We start from the raw sequence: 21,594 nt of genomic DNA, 5'->3' as shown, positions 1-21,594 counted from the left end.
TTTTACTCAAACACAATAAGATAATTAAAAAGTATTAATTTACATATATAAAATGATTATGCTGTTTTTTCCAAAACTTGTTTAATAATTTTAGTATTACAAGTACTACGTTTCTGTGGCCATGTTTACTGTTCGAAGCTACTGTATATTCTATAGAATTAATATTGTCTGTGGATTCATTACACCGAACGCTTTGTGAAATAGTGTGGTCTAATTTCAGATTTATAAAAATTGTTTTTATTCTACTAGTTGTTAGTTTTCAAATCACATTAAAAGGGAGAAGTTACATATCGAAGATTCAACAATTCTCACACTAGTTTATGTTAAAGGAGTAGTAGGTAGGTAAGTCGGTACGTCAGGATTAGGATTACTTATATATTTTTATGACGCTGTTTGCATTATACAATTTAGAAAGTTACAATTACAGGAAGAATAACTAATCGAGGTAGCATAAATTGCAACGATGACATCGTCAGAGGTATCATTTAGCAGGAAGATTACAGAAGATCTCTCAAATGTTGAATTCGACACAAGTGAAGATGTGGAAGTTATTCCAACCTTCGATTCTATGAACTTGAAAGATGAATTGTTACGAGGAATCTATACATATGGTAAAAATAATGTTTCTTATTATATTGCCATTGTCTTATCAAGATTAATATAAGCAAGCTATTAATTTTTGTCACTTCAGGGTTCGAAAAGCCATCTGCAATTCAGCAAAGAAGTATTCTGCCTATAGTTAAAGGACGAGATGTTATCGCCCAAGCACAGTCTGGTACAGGCAAGACAGCTACATTTTCTATCTCAATACTGCAATCGTTGGACACCACATTACGTGAGACCCAAGTATTGGTCCTATCACCTACACGAGAGTTGGCTACCCAAATTCAAAAAGTTATATTAGCTCTAGGAGACTATATGAATGTACAATGCCATGCTTGTATAGGTGGAACCAATTTGGGTGAAGATATTAGGAAGTTAGATTATGGACAGCATGTTGTCTCTGGAACCCCAGGAAGAGTCTTTGGTAATCCAGTTTGTTTATAATCTAATTATATAGATTGAAAAAAGTAAGAATGCCTATATTACCCTGTAATTTATTTTCAGATATGATAAGAAGGCGTGTACTCCGAACACGTTCTATTAAGATGCTTGTCCTTGATGAAGCTGATGAAATGTTGAACAAAGGATTTAAAGAGCAGATTTATGATGTCTATCGTTATTTGCCTCCAGCTACTCAAGTTGTATTAATATCTGCTACATTGCCCCATGAAATTCTTGAAATGACCTCAAAGTTTATGACAGATCCTATCAGGATTTTGGTAAAACGGTATGTAATTATGTATGGCTTTCAGGAAAAACATTTCTGTCAATAACTATCCTAATAATGAAGCAAATTCCATTCAATAATCTTATACATACATAAAAAGTAAATATTTATTGCAGTGATGAACTGACACTCGAAGGAATAAAACAATTCTTTGTAGCTGTAGAACGTGAAGAGTGGAAGTTCGACACATTGTGTGATTTATATGACACATTGACTATAACACAGGCAGTTATATTTTGTAATACCAAGAGGAAGGTGGATTGGTTGACACAAAAAATGCAAGAGGCTAACTTTACGGTTAGTTCAATGCATGGTGATATGCCTCAGAAAGAAAGAGACAACATTATGAAGGAATTTAGATCAGGGCAAAGGTAATTTTTTGAAATAACTTAGGTTTATACTTGTTGCTTGTGTTGAGACTCATACTTGATATCAAATGGTATTTTATGCTTAAATTTTGCATGAAAAATAATTATAAATATTCTTTTAACTATTTACAGCCGGGTCCTCATTACAACAGATGTCTGGGCAAGAGGAATAGATGTTCAACAAGTCTCATTGGTAATTAACTATGACTTACCAAACAACCGTGAATTGTACATTCACAGAATTGGCAGATCAGGACGTTTTGGACGTAAAGGTGTTGCAATCAACTTTGTAAAATCTGATGATATCAGGATTTTAAGAGATATTGAACAATACTACTCAACCCAAATTGATGAGATGCCTATGAATGTAGCAGATTTATTCTAATCTACCTTTAAATTATTCATTCTAAATACAAATAAATGTAATTTAGGTTATACCTTCCTGTATGTTTCTAATATAATTCTTACTAAATTGTATTAGTATTATTTAATACTGTAAATCTAATTACTAATTAAAATGAAACAGCGTGATAATAGAGACAAATATAATTTAATAAAATGTATATTACACTAACATTACAAATATCACAATATAAAGTGATGTAAAACTAATGTCTCACAAATCTAATTTACAATTAAAGTTCATAAATGGTCATAATTAATTTATACTTAAGGTCTTATAAAGCCACTTAAATCTTTAAAGTGCATTTCTATAGCAAAAATACACCAAAAAAATATTATAATAGTTATGAAAAAAAAATATTGTACTTATAGCTTCTCACATATTTCTAGGCAACTTTTTATTATCTTTCAATACATACAGTTTAGTTGTAATGATCCAAACGGAAAATTATAAAATATAATAAGATAAATTTACAAATTGTAATATATCACACTAACATTTTTGGTTAATTAAGTAAAAATAAGTAGGCAATCCTGTGTTGTCCACTAGCATGAAATAAACATTTAAAAGTAGCTCAGGTAATGTTACATTGTCTTAAACATCAAATTTTCATTAAAATAATACTAGGCCTAAGGTAGTAAGTAATTATTGCATAATAGGTATTTATAAATCAGTATCAATAGCTGCATATGAATTCCATCGCCTATAAATAAATATTGCAATAGCACCTACAAGGAGAGCCACAATTATCTCCAACATTTGATCCAAAAATGTGGTACTATTGTCAACAGATTCTAAAATCTGAGGCTCTGGTTCGTAAGTTGGCTCAGGCTCAGGTGGTTTTGGTGTTTGTTCCTCCTCTCCTTTAAATGCAATTTGATTTAATACTGACTTTTCTTCTTCTGTTATTGGCGTAGCTGCATTAGATGATAACAATGGAGCAATTTCACCACATTGAGTGCATGCCCAGCTGGTGGATTTTTTAGCAAGAGCTTTACGCTCTGCCGGTGAGTACTCAAGGGCACCAATCGTACCTTCGGCAGGAGTAGGCATAAAGGCAATCAAGGCCAACAGAGCAGTCCTGATTGACCAAGATGGTTGCCATGTTTCTGGGTGATATCCTGAGATAGATAAACATATTTTCTTATTAACTTCGAATCTTCCATTAGGTGTTAAGAGTATTATATGGGGCGGATGCATGGGATACTCTTTAGGTAATAATATGCGCCCATGATAAATTCCACCTTCAAAATCGGTACCAGGGGGGCCTCTTACTGTGAAGTGCCATTCAAAAAGATTATCTTCCAGAGGTCGCGCACAGTATTCCTCTGTCGCCTCTGCTAACTCCATAGCTTCTCTCATTAATCTTTTTACACCTGGACACTTTGTGTTGTACTTATCACTGATGTCAGACATTTTAATAGATTGTTTTGTAAAAATTAAAATGAAATAAGTGATAATGAATGCAATCACATAAAAATTTAGGTTGAAAAAAAGTTGAAATACACTTGGGGTTTATAAAGCACAAAATAAAATTTTCAGTTTTTATCAAAATAATGATATTATCAACACCATCAGCAGCTGACAGTTGTGTGCTTTCAATCAACAGCTTGTGTAGCCAGTACTGAAAACAGACATTGGACCACTTCTTTTCGTTTAAATAATAAATAACACTTTAAATTAAAGAGATTTATGGAAAATTTAATAATATATATTACAATTTAAGAAAATTATTTTGTTATTAATTTTACACAAAATATATGAAGCTATTATCTCTATTATGGCAACATAGGTACTTGGGAATAATATTTAAAATAATTAACCAATCCAAAAAGAACAAGAAGTTCTGCAAGGCGAATAGAAAATATCCATTTCGTCGAAATAGTATATATATATATGTATTATGTAGTGTAACGACAAAGATAATATATTATAGACTAGTTAATGTGTATAATTGTGTATGCAATATATATTGCATGAGAAAGCAATAGCTGAAATTAAGATAAGTAGGGGCAAAATGAAAAATAGGGTAAGACAACTAATCGTCTATAACACCAATTTTAACTTATATTTTGAGTACTGGCATTTTTTATTAAAACCGCCAGTTTTTAACGTTTCAAACCATAGTCGAAGTTAGCCGCCCCAAGTTACTAAGAGGCTTATTACACTATGCGATATTCAGACTGACTTAGTAAGACTGTCTTAAAATCTAATTAGCAAGCTCGCTATTACACTAGACTGAATACCGCATGCTAACTCATTTTTACTCATTTGCAAAGCGTACGTAGTCGGTGACGGATGTCGCCATGTGACTTAAGAAACTACCTTAGAGTAGGAGCTGCCGAGTTTGAATGACTATTAAAATGTTATATTAGTAATTTATATTATTATATGTAATTTAATAGATACTCCATACATTCAATATGGCAATAAAAATGGCATGTCTCGGTACAAATCAAGAACAGAACCAGGCTGGCACACTTTAGTATGTTGTCATTAGAGAATCGCAGAAAATTTATTTAAATTTATTGACACATCGTTTGCAGCTAAGATATTCTATAATAAGATTGATTGTCCGAACCTTCTTTCTAAATTTAAGATTCATGTTTGTTTTTACCAATGTATCAGTGTGTCGAGCGTTGGCTAACTTTATCTATAAAAAATAAAAAACATTCCAAAGTACTTAGTTTTCTTGCGAACACTCCATGGTGCACGCGGCCACAGAAAACAAACATGTACAAACGTCTTTGCTCTGCGACTGCCGCGCGCTGACTGAATGATTTAGCGTGCTAAGTCTTATTACACTACACGATATTCAGCAAGTAAGCCAGTAAGCACCGCCGAACCCATTCGGTCGGTCTAATTAGACAAGGCTAACTGGCTAACTCTTATTACACTAGGCTGAATCTCAGTAAGACTGTCTGAATATCGCGTGGTGTAATAAGCACTTAAGTTAAGAGCTTATTACACCACGCGATATTCAGACAGTCTTACTAAGATTTAGCCTAATGTAATAAGAGTTAGCCAGTTAGCCTGTCTAATTAGACCGACCGAATGGGTTCGGCGGTGCTTACTTGCTAACTTGCTGAATATCGTGTAGTGTAATAAGACTTAGCATGCTTAACCATTCAGTCAGCGCGCGGCAGTCGCAGAGCAAAGACGTTCGTACATGTTTGTTTTCTGTGGCCGCGTGCACCATGGCGTGTTCGCAAGAAAAAAAAGTACTTTGGAATGTTTTTTATTTTTTATAAATAAAGTTAGCCAACGCTTGACACACTGATACATTGGTAAGAACAAACATATATAATATAATATGTTACATACATTAAAGAATATCTTAGCTGCAAACGATGTGTCAATAAATTTAAATAAATTTTCTGCGATTCTCTAGTGACAACATACTAAAGTGTGCCAACCTGGTTCTGTTCTTGATTTGTACCGAGACATACCATTTTTATTGCCATATTGAATGTTTGGAGTATCTATTAAATTACATATAATAATATAAATTACTAATATAACATTATATTAGTCATTCAAACTCGGCAACTCCTACTCTAAGGTAGTTTCTTAAGTCACATGGCGACATCCGTCACCGACTACGTACGCTTTGCAAATGAGTAAAATGAGTTAGCACGCGGTATTCAGTCCAGTGTAATAGCGAGCTTGCTAATTAGATTTTAAGACAGTCTGAATATCGCATAGTGTAATAAGCCTTTTAGTGCGTAAATTTGGATAATTTCCGTAACGTTTTCCGTGTACTGTAACTTTAATAATTATAAGTTAGGTGCGACCGTTTCATATAAATATTTGATTTTAGCTTTTTGTTCTTATTAAGAAGTCACACCAAAATACGTATTTTTATTTCGGAACTATCTCTACTTTCCATTTTTACATTGTGTTATGTGTTTAAATTACTGAATATGCGATGATAAGTAAAAAATATACTTATCTAACTAATTATCTATCTAAATTTTTACTTATCATAAAATTTTAGTTTTGCAATTAAATAATAAGGTATCTATATCAGCCATTGGCAATATTAATACTTAGAGTAGAGAGTACTTAGAGTGTCTAATACTTATTACTTAATGGAAGGTAAGTGTTCGCGCTAAATCGATGTCGATTTGACTTTGACAAACGAACCGGAGATGGTACAACAAAAAACAACCGGCGTAATGGCATAAGAGTATGTACAGTACACTAGCATACGCACACATTTATATATACATATTATATGAAGTTAAAATTTTTTTTTAGAATTATTTCGAGTTTACGAGAGCACGACAGTTAGAGAGAAGTAGATTATTTTAATTGTCTTTGATGCTGTAATGTAAATGCGGCATTATATTCTAAGTATGTGGTTGCATTAACTGTAAGCAGTTTTGTTGAATACGGTTGTTATGTTATGTTATTTATAGATTTGCGATAATCAAATGAAATAAATAAATCTAAAAGGCAATACAAAATAAAAGCCTAAATTTAGTAGGTGAAGTAATAAATAAATTATTTTTGGTTATTTAATTTATAATATGTATTGCACGTTTTTTCAAGTGAATTAAGCTTAGCGCTAAAGTTTTTACCTCTGTAGTAATGTAGTAATGTTATACATCAATTCTGTATTCTGTAATATGAACCAGCTGCTGTCAATTGTCATTGTAACTTAAATGTCATTTGAAAAGGTGCTTGTCGAAATTCGAATGTCGATTGATGCTTGTGCGTGTTTTATGTTTGCATGTGCAGAATTACAATTTCTTTTCTAATTAAAAGGATATTCAGTAACTAAAGCTGTATGATAAACGCCACTCTATTTCATGCCTGTGTTTGATGTATATTGTGTATTCTGATGTGGTATATTTATTAATACAGTGAATCAAGTTGTTATTTGAAATGGATGGTCCACCGGGTACTGGTAATGCCAATCAAGGCCCTCCTAATATGCCAAGTTTTCCTCCAATGCCCCCACCACCTGGATCAATCGCTGGTCCAATGAATCCGCCATCAGGATCTATACCCCCTGTAAGTTCATCTACGGGTCCTCCTTTACCCCCTGGAATGGGACCTCCAGGCATTATGAACATGGGACCTCCTCCACCGGGTATGGGTCCTCCTCCACCGGGTATGGGTCCTCCTCCACCGGGTATGGGTCCTCCTCCACCAGGTATGGGTCCTCCTCCACCAGGAATGGGACCTCCGCCTCCAGGAATGGGTCCCCCGCCCCCAGGGATTGGCCCTCCGCCTCCAGGTATGGGTCCACCTCCTCCAGGCATGGGGCCACCGCCTAACATGGGGCCACCACCTCCAGGTATGGTCCCACCAGGCATGGGTCCCCCGGGCATAAGTGGTCCACCTAGGACGACTTCTAGTATGATGCATGGGAGTCCCAATGTGAAGAATAATTACAATCAAACAATGGATTTAGGCCCGCCTGGAATGGGTCCACCTCCAAATATGCCACTACCTGGGATGGGTCATGGACCTTGGGAAGGTCAAGGATCTTCTGGGTGGAGCCGGCAAGGAATAGATGATGGTACTGCTGGGTGGGATGACAGAGATGATGATCATGAAGATGACCATGAGGATGATGAAGACTCCACTTTTCTTCCATCTCTTTTGACTATGAAAATAGACACACCTGAAGAATTCAGAAACAAACCAACTTCTGTGACTGGTGTTGTTTTACCAAAAGCTTTAGAAGAAGCCTTGGCATACAAAGATCAAAGACAGGCTGCTTTAGGAAAGGAAATAGAAAGGGCACCAGCTGGTAATTATGTTTTTGTATCTAATAATATTTATGACATTTCCTATAAAGATTCAACTAAGTGATGTTTTTTGTTCTAAACTATAAGTTAGAAGATCTTTGATCTTAAAATTTATTTTATAAAAAAAATCAGGCAACTAATAGCCCCTTATCAATTTAATCTCGGTTGTACATTTTAGTTCAGAAACATGAACCAAAATTGAGCAGAAAACATGTTTGTTTTGATATGTTTTACTGGGTTAACAATTGTTGTTTTCCTTGTATTAGAATAGAGCAAGCTTTTGCATTGACTACCATTACTATTAGCCTTGTGTAATATTGGTTTACAGAAGAAGATGAACCAATAGTTCCCCCTGCACCTGTGATAAGTACTGAATATGATGTTGAGGATGATGAAGGTGAATCAGATGAAGAAAATATACCTGAGGCTCCGCAACCACCAGTTATATCTAAACAAGAGGTACATTGTACTCTGTGCCTTTATACTAAAATTTCCAATTGATTACCCTTCCCAATATACTTAATATAGTTATTTTTAGGAATAACTTTATTTACAATTTCTTTTATAAGAATCATAGAGGATTCATATAGTTATATATCTCAGATGTAAAGGAAAGGTAGTTTTTTTTTTAAACATAAGTTAGAAACAGCTTTTCACTTACATCTGAGATATAAAGAGCACCGTTAGCCTAGTGGCTTCAGTGTGCGACTCTCATCCCTGAGCTCATAGGTTCGATCCCCGGCAGTGGACCAATGGACTTTCTTTCTATTCAACATTTTCTGGAACAGTGAAGGAAAACATTGTGAGGAAACTGACATGTCTTAGACCCAAAAAGTCAACGACATGTGTCAGGCACTGGAGGCTGATCACCTACTTGCCTATTAGATTTAAAAATAATCATGAAACAAATTCAGAAATCTGAGGCCAAGACCTAGAGGTTGTAGTGCCACTGATTTATTTATTTTATTATACAATATGTAAACATCTAATGTGTATGCAGTAACTAATCAAAAATCTGTAAGACATACAGTAAATATGTACCTATACCTTTGTTAAATTGTAGGTTACACACATGCAATAAACTTGCACTGCATTAACTTAGAGTTTACTTTCTTTAAATCTCTTTCAATACACTCATGCATTCAAAGTCATAAAATCGGATAAAAGCCAAGCTGATTGCAGATGGGTGACAGAATATAGTAAAAATTTATAATTTTTTAAATAATTAAGTCAGTTATGTGTTAATTCATCAAATGATTTTCAGGCTCAACCAAATAAAGCTAACAAGAATAGACGTAAGAAGAAAAAGAAGAAGGCAGCAAAACAGAAACGTCGAGAATCAAAAACTGTAGACAAGTCTAGCGTTGATGAGTCTCAAACTACCAATGACAAAGAAAATAAAAAAGAAGCAGAAATTGAGTGAGTTGGTCATTATATCAACTATATACAGTGTAATATAAATCAGTACAAATTATTAACTTCTAAAACCTATTGTCATATCTAAGGTTTATCATAGTAATCCACACCTTTTTTCAAAATATATTTTAAATAAATTAAAAATATGGCATAATTGATTACACACAGAACATGAACTATAACAAAGACAATGTACTAATAATTACTTGTCAAGCTAGTGTGGGAATGGGCAAAGTGTGGTGGTGTGTGTGTGTGATTTTAATCCATTTGCTTATATATTTTATATTTTTTTTATTAAATAAAACTCAAAATCTCACTCTAAATGATTTTGCATAATTACGCTATCTTAGTTCAGTTGGAAAACTTATTAATTTAATAAAATACTTAATTACAGATATGTGCAGGAGAATATTCAATTCCATGAGTTAGAACCGATGTATCGGCAATTTCATCGTATTTTAGAAGCGTTCAAAATTAGTGAGCACAAAGAAGAGGAGATCAAAGAAGAAAAGGGAGATCAGCCTAAGCCAAGCAAACTGCTTGAAAAAGTCACCGATCAATTTGCAGCGGATGAAGAGGCTGTGGAGGTGAGATAAAAAAAAACATATACATAGGTTTACACAAGCCATATATTATGTAGGCTTGCCCTAGTTGCTTTAGCGTGCGACTGTCATCCCTAAAGTCGTAAGTTCGGTCCCCGGCTGGACACAAATGGACTTTTTATCCACATTTAACATTCGCTCGAACGGTAAAGGAAAACATCGTGAGGAAACCTATATGCCTTTATTAACCTATATGTTAGGCACTGGAGAGAAACAGATACAGAAATCTGAGGCCCAGACATAAAAACCTCCACGTGCCACTTATTTAACAATATTTATAAATTGTACTCTTCCAGTTACTAAATTCTTAATGAGTTAATTATTTTTGGAAGTTATCCTTTTTTGGCGCGATGGAAAAAAATGATGAGAGTGAATTTTCACGATGCGAAACTAAATTCGACATCGTCAAGTTAGGCCTAGGTGGCATGGAAATCGATAACTATGTTCAAGTTGTATATTCTACTATTTTTATATTTAGATCACGTGTTTCGTAACAGTTACTATAAAAAGATTGAATAAATATTATTTTGGTGTTTTTAAATCAATTTCATATACGACGGTGATAGTATTTACTACTAATTTATTTATTTAAATAACTCTAATATTTTTGATTAATTTTAATATTTATCGTTAATCACTACTGCATTTTAGTTATTTTTCCATACGCGAAAGAAGTATAACTTCTAACGCGTGTACATAAGGAGACACTTTTTTTTTATTATTCGAAAACACTTAAAATATATCCAGGACGTTGCGCCTACTAAATGTTGTCTCCGATACTATCGACATATTTGTATGTTTGCAGAGTGAATTCACAGTAGCGATATTGTGTAAATTATGTGTCTAATGTTATGTACATTATTTTTTTTTATCAAATGTTTCTCCACGTTGTCGTATTGGCATAGGCTGTAAAGATAATGTGTGTATGTCTGAAATGAATATATTTATTTTTTAATAGAAACACGCAGCGGAAGAAAAGGAGCGTCTGTCAAAACGGAAATTGAAAAAGCTGTCTCGTCTGTCAGTTGCGGAATTGAAGCAATTAGTATCCCGTCCGGATGTAGTAGAAATGTATGACGTCACGGCGAGAGATCCTAAACTACTTGTACAGTTAAAGGCGCACAGGAACACCGTACAAGTGCCTAGACATTGGTGTTATAAGAGAAAGGTAATGTTAAATTAAAGTTTAAATTATTTAATGAATTAGAAGATATAAATGTCGGCACGTAAGTCTAGCGCATGCCGATAAGATGTAGATAACATAATGTACAAAAAATAAATATACATTGAATCTAATTTTACGTTTACTGCCAGTTCTCAAATCAAGGGCAAGGATTGTGTGAGGTCCTATGTATTTTTTTTATTTACAGCCCATGCATGGCCAAATTCAGACTAAAAACATACGAAATTATATAAATATAAAATTGCATGTGTGACAGCTTTAACCGAAATATTATTAATTAATGTTTCTAGTATAGAATCTAGTACAAACACCCCAAATGAAATGCTATGAACCTACAGATTAAGCCACAAAAGTACAAGGTTAATTGAAAAAAACATTTATACTTTAATATACTAACAATTATTAACAATTTTACTAACATGAACATAATGAAAATCCTCGGAAGTACAAAATACTTTGAATGGCAAACCATATTTGGCTGCCATTCAGAGATCTCGCGAGATTAGGATGGCATTCCCTACAAGCGTGTGAAAGACACACGTCGTCGGAATTTTTTATAAAACATATTTTATGATTCTCTTTGGATCCTATATATCGCCATCTGTTACAGTATCTCCAAGGAAAGCGTGGTATTGAGAAGCCTCCGTTTGATCTACCGGATTTCATTAAGAAGACCGGAATCATGGAGATGAGGGCCTCCCTCCAGGATAAGGAAGAAACAAAGACATTAAAAGCTAAAATGCGCGAGCGTTCGAGACCTAAACTTGGAAAGATCGATATTGATTATCAAAAGCTTCATGACGCATTCTTTAAGTAAGTTTTTTTTTGACAGCTGTCAACATCACAATCAGCCATAGACTAAATATTGCGTTAAAATATTATCCAGATTACCCTTAATTTCGCATCACAATATATCGCATTTGAGTACAATTTTGAAATCTGAAGTAACTTTTAATAATTTTATGACCTGGTAACATAGACCTTTAAGTCATTCTGAAGTAAATCACATTTACTATAGACTATACAACATGTATCTAATACAGTTGATAATACAGACTCCAGGTTTGAAAGATTTGAAAAGTACACAGGTGGAAATTTGACTTATTGGTTTTCCCAGGTTCTTTTAAAATTGCATCAATTTTTAAGATATTTACATTTTTATTAAATAATAATTACGTTAATATTATAAGTATCGCATTCCTAATTAAATTAAAATCCGATGTTAAACCATGATTTACTGTATAAAACATTTTCGTAACATTCAAATTTATAAGAGGATATTTTGTGGCATAAATGCGATCAAGATAGTGAGTCCAACTCAATAATTCTTGGTCCATTAAGGCGTGCTTAACGGCAGCCTTCTTCTTTTTATTTAGATTATTTTAGCTTAGCTGCATCGACTGTTCCTTGTAAGTACCTAAATAAATTCTTAAAATATTAACCAACTGTATAATCTATTATTAGAGCAGTTTTGCCATGCGACTCTCATCCCTGGTCGTAGATTCGATTCCCGGCTGTTCACCAATTGACTTTCTTTTTATGCGCATATAACATTAGCTCGAACGGTGAAGGAAAACATCGTGAGGAAACCGACATGACCCAAAAAGTAAAAAGTAGCCTGATCTATTAGATTTTGCATATCTGATCTGATCATAAATCTGAGGCCTAGACCTAAAGCGGTTGTTGCGGCACTGATTTATTATTTTTATTATGTTTAATGCTTTTTCATATTTTCTTTTTGTGATATGTCTACATTTAATGTTAAAATGACTGTCTATAGTGTGCAAATTTCTAATAATATACTTAAGATTTTTTACTTTTATATTTTTTATATTTACTGGTGTATCATGAGCTAACATAGCCAATTTAGTCGCATTGTAATAACCAGAGCACTACAAATAAAAAAAAACAGACTTACAAATGTAATGAAAAATATCCCAAATCCAACCACAGTATCTCGTCCTCATATTCTGACTGAATAATAATTGTTCAGATGGCAGACGAAGCCGCGTATGACAATCCATGGTGACTTATACTACGAAGGGAAAGAGTTTGAAACTCGGCTGAGGGAGAAAAAGCCTGGTGATTTGTCCGAAGAACTTAGGACAGCACTGGGTATGCCAGTTGGGCCCGGCTCTCACAAGGTTTGTATAGAAAGTCTAGCTATCATTGTAATCTGTGTTTATGGTTATAGAATCTTTATCTGTGCTACACATTTTCCAAATGTACACAGAAACATTTTTATATAAATTATGAATTTACATAACTATTAACAGTCATACACCACAAAAAACATAATAGAATAAACAAGATAATATAAAGACTAAACTATAATTAAAGTGTTAACAAAAAATGTTTTATTTTCTATTGTTTCGCCTGCAACTATGTTACCTGAAATAATGTATGATCTTGACTTCCAAATATTTAGCTTATTGAAAATACAGTTTATGATTTATTGCGAGATATAATAAAAATAACCTATATTTAACATGTCCCATCCGAAATTTTGTGGGCAATTTAATAACTACTGAACTGAATTTAATGAAACTGGGGCTATTCCCTTAAATCAAATACACATATAAATAAATCATTAGAATAATCTCAATATTCCTTTACAAATTTGTATATACTATGTAATACATCTTAATATATATAAATCGCCTGTCACGTTGTTTGTCCGCGATGGACTCCTAAACTACCGAACCGATATCAATCAAATTTGCTCTAACTTAAGAAATAGGATAGTTTACATCTGAATGTATACTCGCAATTTTATTTTATTGCAAATATTTGTTTATTGTTTGATACAATTCTAACAGATGGCGCTGTGCTAAATGTACCAACGTTTCACATAAGCTATCTACCTTTTACAAAAGTTCTCCTACCGTTTCACTTGAATAGTTTACTTCTATGTATTATAACAAAAACATTACCACAGCGACGCTTGGCCGAGTCTGCTAGTATTCAATAAAATATGCTAGTCTATACTAATATTATAAAGAGGAAAGGTTTGATTTTTTGTTTGTTTGTATGAATTGAATAGGCTCCGAAACTACTTGGCAGATTTGAAAAATTCTTTCACTGTTGGAAAGCTACATCATTCCTGAGTGACATAGGCTATATTTCATTTTCAAAAAAATAGGCATCCTTACTAAAATTACGATAACATTATCATTTGTTTAATATTTGATACAATTCTAACAGATGGCGCTGAGTTAAAGGTAGTTTAGTTTAGGTCCGTGTCGTGGTACCAACGTTTCACATAAGTTCTCCAACGGTTTCCCTTGATTAATTTACTACTATGTAATATAACAAAAACCTTAGCCACAGCAACGCTTGGCCGAGTCTGCTAGTACACTTATAAATTTCTGCTAAACAAATGTGCATGACAGCTATATAGTATTGTAATTCTAACAATATTATCTTCACACAAGCTCCTTTTATCAAAATCGTGAGTTTTTTCTATTTCCTATCTTTATTTTTCTTTGTGCAGGTGCCGCCCCCATGGCTGATCGCTCAACAGCGTTACGGACCGCCTCCGTCGTACCCTAACCTTAAGATTCCGGGGTTAAATGCCCCCATACCAGAAGGGTGTGCATTCGGATATCACGCTGGAGGCTGGGGCAAACCTCCTGTAGATGAAACAGGGAAACCCCTATATGGAGATGTGTTTGGGCATCAGTTGAGCGGACAAGATGTATGTATTTTTGCTTTTCAGAAATTGTGATACATGAAGAGCTAGATATTATATTATATTTAAAAGATATGAAATAGCTTTCAAATTAAAATGTATGTATATATTTAAGAATACATATATTTAAATGGTTTACAGTTTTTTACATTTGAACATTACATATACATTTAATAGCTATTTTAGGTTGGGTGTTTGAAGATATTCATGTAATTTATTCTTATATATTTTTTAATTTTTTTTTCTCTCAGGATAATGAAGACCAGGACATAGATAGAACATTGTGGGGTGAATTGGAATCTGAATCTGAAGAGGAGTCGGAAGAAGGTATCACTTTCCTTTAATTAAGGCAAAACTATTAAAAAGTTTTCGTTTTAGAATCCTAAGAGTTTGTGACATCACTGACCATTACAATTATAACATTCATTTATTAAATATTTTTACAGAGGAATCTGATGAAGGCGAGAAGATGGGCGAGCCTGACGTGGCCACTGGAGTGGCAACACCGGGAGAGGGACTTGTCACGCCCCTGGGCATTTCCTCTGTTCCCCCTGGCTTGGAGACTCCAGACACTATTGAGCTTAGGAAGAAGAAATTGGATGATGTTGAAGGGTGAGATTTTTAATTCTAAAACTAATCAAAAATATCTTATATATTTACAATATTTGAGTGGCGGAGAGTTTATTGCCAGTTCTTCTCTTCCGTTCTACGCCCTTGATTTGAGAACTGGTAGTAAATGTAAAATTAAATTCATTTAATATTTCTTTTTTTGACGTTCATAAGTGTACATTGTTACCTACATGAATAAATAAATTTTGAATTTGAATTTGAATAGGCTTTTTTATACCTACCTATCTATACAAACTGCATTCATTATATAAAGAAATTCATTATGGAGTCAAGTCAAGTCAAAATATTATAAAGTTTGGCTAAGACTGCTAGTATAGAAGAACCTTCTTAATCTTAAAATTATTTTGTAGCGGAGAGACTCCAGCCCTTTACCAAGTGCTTCCGGAGCGACGTGTCGGCCTCACTGCTGGAATGATGGCTTCCACTCACGTGTATGATATTAACGCGGCTAACCCAGGTGAGGACAAACTTACAATTAAATTTTTCTGTCATGCATATTATATTTTTAGATTTAAATAATTTGCCTATAAAAATTGTTTAAAAATTGGCATCGAATTATTCAATGTCTTCTTCTACATCGTTTTGAAGATGCCCACTGAATTCTTTCTATTCCAAACGCGTGGTATCGTCAGTAGTCTAATTAATTATAAGTGATAGTGATGTTTCCTGGTGATCAGCCGAAAGTCAATGGTGATACAGTAAAGTCAAAAATGAGCTATAAAGAAAAAGATGCGCCTTTTTAAGTATTTTTGTAGGTTCCAATCATTATTTTATGCATAATTTGTTAAAATTGTTGGAGACAAATATACTTAATAATTTTAATTAATATTAGTTAAATTGTTATATAGTGGTGAAATTGTAAACTTAAGACTTGGCAATTAGGTGTCGGAGAGTTGATCTTGCCCACACCTTCAATTTTGTTAAAATATTAACGTTCATTAGTGTACATATTCCAATATTAATGTATAAATTTTGATTTCATAAGATTCCGCAACCTAGCAAAATCTAGTAAGTTGCAACTACTATTTCGACCAATCACAGTCAAACAGAAAGCGCTGATGCGTTTCGTTTTTCATTCTCGTCCACCGCACAGTTTATATAGGACACTATGAATTTTCTTTAACAGGCAAAGCGCGAGTATCGGCTGATGCCAGCAGTGGAGTGGCAACTAATCCTGGAGTAGTGGAAGTGGCTTTGGACCCTTCGGAGCTGGAATTAGAGCCGGAGGCAGTGGCAGCGAGATATGAGAGACATTTGAGAGACCAACGCCCCTCGAAGAGGGAAGACCTGTCTGACATGCTGGCGGACCATGTTGCCCGTCAAAAGGTAGTTTAGCTTAAACAATACTTTTAAATTTAGCCTTCTAAGAGTTGTCTCTCTGTCTATAACTATTATATTATTATTAGTATATTGAATATTATTTTTAACTTGGTTAATTGTTATGTTGGTAAATAGATTAAAATGTTTTTTTTTTCAGAATAAAAGAAAGCGCCAACAGAACACGGACTCAAAGCAAGCAAAGAAGTACAAGGAGTTCAAATTTTAAACAAAGTCAATATGGAGTTATATTAAGTGTAATAAAAATTATTATCTAATATAAATGTTATATGAATTTATTTATTAACTCTATATTCCACGTACAAGTTATAAGAAAAATACTTTATGTATGTAATTGAGTGACAAAAGGAATATTTATATTGATGCACTAAAATTTATTCGTTATAGGTTAGCAAACCAATAACATCTAAACACTTGGTTTTCAGGGTTAGTTAGTAGTAGTTTTAACATCCTGAAAATTATCAGTCCGATTACAAAATCCTGTCTTAAGGACCTATCTGCTAGCATCGGTCTACAGAAATACTTGCTATGCTTGTAAATACATAGAAAAATGCACTTGACTCGATCACCTCTTTTTTAAAAGTCGGTTAAAAAATACTTCTATTTGTATTTTATTTATTTATTAACACTTCGTTGCATTACATAAAAGAAAAAAAAAATTAAACATAATTTGATGAAAAGCAACTGGCGGCCTTATCGCTTTGGAGCCATTTCTTCCAGGCAACCACTGTGAGTAAAGGAAAAAAAACTACATAAGGTAATAATTAAATTACATAAGGTAGGCAAGAAGTGCAAAAATACATATTACAAATACAATAAGGAGGAAAAAACATACTTGTGTTTGTACTATGACTTCACCACAGAATCTGTTAAATATTATCATCAATTGACATTTGCGGTTCAACATTATTATTGACAGTTTCTTATTTGAAGGAAAGAGTAATGTCAAAAATCTTAAAGGAATTTAATTTTTTTTATTCCTTATTCGGCACTTCGAGAAATCGAGAATCGTTGAGGCAAAGGTATGGTTTAGTCATATATTTTTTAAATATCATTTAAAAGTTTAGAATATATATGTAATAGGGGTCTACCCTAATAGTTGGCGACAAGTTGAAAAGTTTGGTATTTTTAGTACAGTAGTTAGGGTTAGAAGATGGATGGGGTCTCGAACTATAACGCTTTTTTGGCTGTTCATAAACCGCAACTTGTTCTTTCTGGAGTTCCTGAACATTACTGGCATACTCTATGTAAAAAACTGCAAGACCAAATTTTTGACTCTGGCTTAGCCTTTCAACTAGTGCAAATTGATTATGAAGATAGCGAAAGAAGACCATATGACCCTTTATGGAGTGTAATGGCAATATGCGATATAGATCTCAATGATCCTACTCATATTTACCTCATTGATCATGCCTGGACATTTAAGGTTAACAATATTAAAGCAAACTTGAGAAATGTGCCCAGTCTGTTAGAAAGAATGTGTAATTTGATGCAAATTTCTTGTGATAGTACTGAAGAGAAAATTGAAGAAGTTGCAAAGTATGTGTGGAAATATGCAAACACCTATTCTATTGCTGGTGATGAATTTTCTATTGAAGATAGAGTACCTGTGTGGTACATTATGGATGAATTGGGTTCTGGAATTACACATTCTGACAACCCAAACTTTCGGGCAGTTCCTTTTATACATGTTCCTAGTCAGATAACATTTACCATTCTCTTCCCTACCAAAGATATTGAAGAAGGAGATACTGTTACAAGGAATTTTGTAGAAGGTCAATATCAAGATCCTCTGCAAAGGGAGGCAATGCTCATTCCGTGGAAATGCTACGAACACTTTGATGATGATTTTACTCAAGAAGAACCAAACAGAAAATATTTTCTGGAAGGTCACTTGGTTGAATCACTGCCAGATTTAAGTAACTTGGAAAGCAGAAATATTTTAGATCAACCCTTGAAGGTATTTTCAGAATATAGATTTATAAATGAACATCTCACATCAAGCCACTTTGAAATTGTTGATAATGAAAATGATGCTGATATTTTGTGGTACACTAGTCATTTTAAAACTTTTAAGGAATTAAGTATTGATTTTCCCCATAAGTTTGTTAACCAATTTCCATTTGAATATGTTTTCACAGTAAAAGATTTACTGGCAATTGTGGCAAGAAGGTGTTCAGATAAAAATGTTAACATGTCCATGTTAGGGACAAGCCCATTATGGCTACCTACTACATTTAATATGAAAACTGAACTACCAAAAATGGTTGCTTATTACATGCAAAGAAAAAGACTTGGTTTAGATAATCACTGGATCTGTAAACCATATAACCTTGCGAGGGGTCTTGATACATACATTACTGATAATTTAGACTTTCTTTGTCATTTGCCATTAACAGGTCCAAAGATAGCTCAAAAGTATATAGAAGCACCTGTGCTCTTTCAAAGACCAGAAGTAGGAGCAGTAAAATTCGATTTGCGTTATGTAATATTGTTGAAATCAGTTAATCCCACACAAGTCTACATTTACAACAACTTTTTCTTAAGATTTGCTAATAAAGCATTTGAATTATGTGATTTTGATGATTACGAAAAACATTTCACTGTTATGAATTATGCAGAAGGGGTTTCTTTGTATAGACTGTTATGTGAGGACTTTAAGAAGGAGTGGTCTGAACAATATGGTGATTTTAAATGGAGTGATGTGGAGAAATCAATTTTTGAAATGTTTAAAGACCTCTTTGAAGCCGCAACTTCTAAGCCCCCACCTTTTGGAATAGCACAAAGTCCTCAGTCAAGAGCACTTTATGCAGCTGACATAATGCTTTCCTGGCATGACTACAATGGAGAGAAAACAATACAACCTAAGCTTCTGGAAGTCAATTGGATGCCAGACTGTAAAAGAGCTTGTGACTACTATTCTGATTTTTATAATGACATTTTTTCACTTCTTTTTCTTAATAAACAAGTAGACACATGCACACAAATAATTTAAGTCTGTGAAATCTGGTTGATAGGCAATGAATAATACACTTATATATTGTATAATTTATTAAATCAGTTGTACAGCTTTTGCACGAAATTGTCTCAAATTTATATACAATATTTGAAAATTGCTTGATTTTATAAATAGTTATGCTATTTGTTTAATATTATTGTTATAAATAAATTATTAACCTTAATTTTTCTGTAGTATTCTTCTATCATCATCTTGTATACCACCAAATGGATTTTCATCATCTACTCCTCTATTACTCAGAAGCCATAATACAATAACCAAGATAATAATTGCAATCAATGCTATCCAATACCGCTTGTAAATGCCACCACCTCTTCGGTTACGTGAAGAAGGTAAAGAATTTCTGGAAGTATATAACAATTATCATAATAAATATTAAATTAATAAATAAACTCCTAGGATTGCTTTGGTATCCTTGCATAAAAGATAAAAAAAAATATTACCTTTATATATAAAGAGAATAATCATGAATATACTCACTTCCACCATCTGCTAATCCATGCAAACGTGGACTTCTGTTTGTATTTATTCTCATCATGGTCAAAATTCAAAAGTGGCCTGGAATTTTCATCTGTTTTATAAGTTTTCCTTGGTATTTGGGCACCTGTAATTTTAAATTCCTTGAATCTTTATTTGAAAGAAAACTTCACAAAACAACAAATATGTTTATTAATTGAAGAAACTAAATTAAATTCAAGTTAACTCACTTTTAAGTCACACAAAAGCAGTCAAATGTAACAAAGAATCTAAAATGTACCTTGTAGATTGTCAGCTCTTTTAACTGAAGTATTATCATATATGTTAGCTGGTTCATCTGATATTTGCACAATAGAATGTGGTGAACTTGTAGCTGATCGACTTATAGCTTCATCGTCACTTGCACCCACTGGAGTTCCACGTTGAGTGTCCATAGAATTTATGAAGTAATTAGACTGTTCCATTGGGGACTGGCTGCGTCTGGATGATGCTCCTTTCAGATCTTGTTCATCTGAAAGCTGGATATAATACTTATTATAACCTTCAAGCCATGTATATAAAATGTAATCTTTAAACTTATAATCATACCAATGGTAGACCAAGGCCAGCTCTAGCCCAATTGACACCAGCTAACTTTTCCTTTAAAACATCAGCAACAGGAGAGACTAAATTAGGTGGCGGAAACACAGGTGTGGCACAAGAAGGACATTGATATCCTGCAGGTGCTGTAGTCCTCGGTAAGGCACGGTAACGGGATTCGGCACATTCCCAATGGAATACATCTATAGATAAAATAAAGAATAAGAACCTTAAGAAAATTGTGTATGTTATATAGTATAAATCAAACTTACGATAGCATGTCAGTCGTATACATTCGCCTTCAGCTAAACTTTTTGTGCAAATTTCACAAATAGGATTGTAATCGCTGTCTTGTAACCATTGAAGATAGGATTGTATGATGCACTGAAAACCGGGTAAAAAGGTAGATACATTTGTAATTTGCGAGGCTCTCAAACTACACATAAATTTTAATGAATAACCATAACGTCCATATTACCTTTGGATGATTTGTCACCATACAATATTCACAAACATTAACTCGATGTTCAAAGCAAAATTGGTTTGTCACTCTTCTTTTAGGACACTTACACAGACCCATTACCGCGGTGTTGTTACAAAAATAAGATCATAAAGTAACAACTATGTACATTCTTCCATATGGTTTAACAAGATTAAACGCTGGTTCCCTTTAAAATCGCAGAATTTTATAAAACAAACATTGCTATTCGCCTTCGGTGATCGTTGAATCAGCAGCCGACAGCCACGTCTGTTGTCAAAATCGATTGTAATTTGTAAGTTGTAACTTTGAAATGTT

At 33.6% G+C, this 21,594-nt stretch overlaps 5 protein-coding genes across 10 annotated transcripts; 3 read left to right on the top strand and 2 right to left on the bottom strand.

Moving 5' to 3' along the window:
* Positions 1 to 157: 157 nt before the first annotated feature.
* LOC110997520 (eukaryotic initiation factor 4A-III) lies at positions 158 to 2,171 on the top strand. Of its 6 annotated transcripts, none has more exons than XM_022265712.2 (6): positions 158 to 338; positions 428 to 611; positions 692 to 1,027; positions 1,108 to 1,330; positions 1,447 to 1,701; positions 1,831 to 2,171. In XM_022265712.2, the coding sequence occupies exons 2-6, from the start codon at positions 464 to 466 to the stop codon at positions 2,081 to 2,083; spliced, it is 1,215 nt and encodes a 404-aa protein (XP_022121404.1). In that variant the 5' UTR covers positions 158 to 338; positions 428 to 463; the 3' UTR covers positions 2,084 to 2,171. The 6 variants fall into 6 exon arrangements, with proteins under 6 accessions (XP_022121404.1, XP_022121406.1, XP_022121403.1 ...); XM_022265714.2 differs by having other exon boundaries at positions 416 to 611; XM_022265711.2 differs by having other exon boundaries at positions 412 to 611.
* Positions 2,172 to 2,229: 58 nt separating this feature from the next.
* Positions 2,230 to 3,698, bottom strand: LOC110997521 (ubiquitin-conjugating enzyme E2 J1). The gene has a single exon (XM_022265718.2). The coding sequence runs from the start codon at positions 3,515 to 3,517 to the stop codon at positions 2,765 to 2,767; it is 753 nt and encodes a 250-aa protein (XP_022121410.2). The 5' UTR covers positions 3,518 to 3,698; the 3' UTR covers positions 2,230 to 2,764.
* A 3,087-nt stretch (positions 3,699 to 6,785) lies between these two features.
* On the top strand, positions 6,786 to 17,001 carry LOC110997509 (splicing factor 3B subunit 2). The gene is made up of 13 exons (XM_022265697.2): positions 6,786 to 7,865; positions 8,192 to 8,322; positions 9,128 to 9,282; positions 9,674 to 9,866; positions 10,840 to 11,049; positions 11,675 to 11,877; positions 13,058 to 13,208; positions 14,558 to 14,761; positions 15,007 to 15,082; positions 15,202 to 15,367; positions 15,736 to 15,842; positions 16,512 to 16,711; positions 16,863 to 17,001. Exons 1-13 carry the CDS (start codon positions 6,992 to 6,994, stop codon positions 16,929 to 16,931), a joined length of 2,739 nt encoding a protein of 912 aa, XP_022121389.2. The 5' UTR covers positions 6,786 to 6,991; the 3' UTR covers positions 16,932 to 17,001.
* A 667-nt stretch (positions 17,002 to 17,668) lies between these two features.
* LOC110997507 (tubulin--tyrosine ligase-like protein 12) lies at positions 17,669 to 19,772 on the top strand. The gene has a single exon (XM_022265695.2). It carries the CDS (start codon positions 17,877 to 17,879, stop codon positions 19,716 to 19,718), a length of 1,842 nt encoding a protein of 613 aa, XP_022121387.2. The 5' UTR covers positions 17,669 to 17,876; the 3' UTR covers positions 19,719 to 19,772.
* Positions 19,761 to 21,572, bottom strand: LOC110997508 (zinc finger protein-like 1 homolog). Its single transcript, XM_022265696.2, has 6 exons — positions 21,277 to 21,572; positions 21,071 to 21,182; positions 20,808 to 21,001; positions 20,500 to 20,737; positions 20,223 to 20,346; positions 19,761 to 20,085 (listed from the first exon to the last, which is right to left on the bottom strand). The coding sequence occupies exons 1-6, from the start codon at positions 21,376 to 21,378 to the stop codon at positions 19,902 to 19,904; spliced, it is 954 nt and encodes a 317-aa protein (XP_022121388.2). The 5' UTR covers positions 21,379 to 21,572; the 3' UTR covers positions 19,761 to 19,901.
* Between the last annotated feature and the right edge of the window lie 22 nt (positions 21,573 to 21,594).

Source organism: Pieris rapae, chromosome 11, assembly GCF_905147795.1.
Source record: "Pieris rapae chromosome 11, ilPieRapa1.1, whole genome shotgun sequence".
Lineage (NCBI taxonomy): Eukaryota > Metazoa > Arthropoda > Insecta > Lepidoptera > Pieridae > Pieris > Pieris rapae.
The sequence above is the reverse complement of the archived record's forward strand: the minus strand, read 5'-3'. Positions and strand labels throughout refer to the sequence as shown.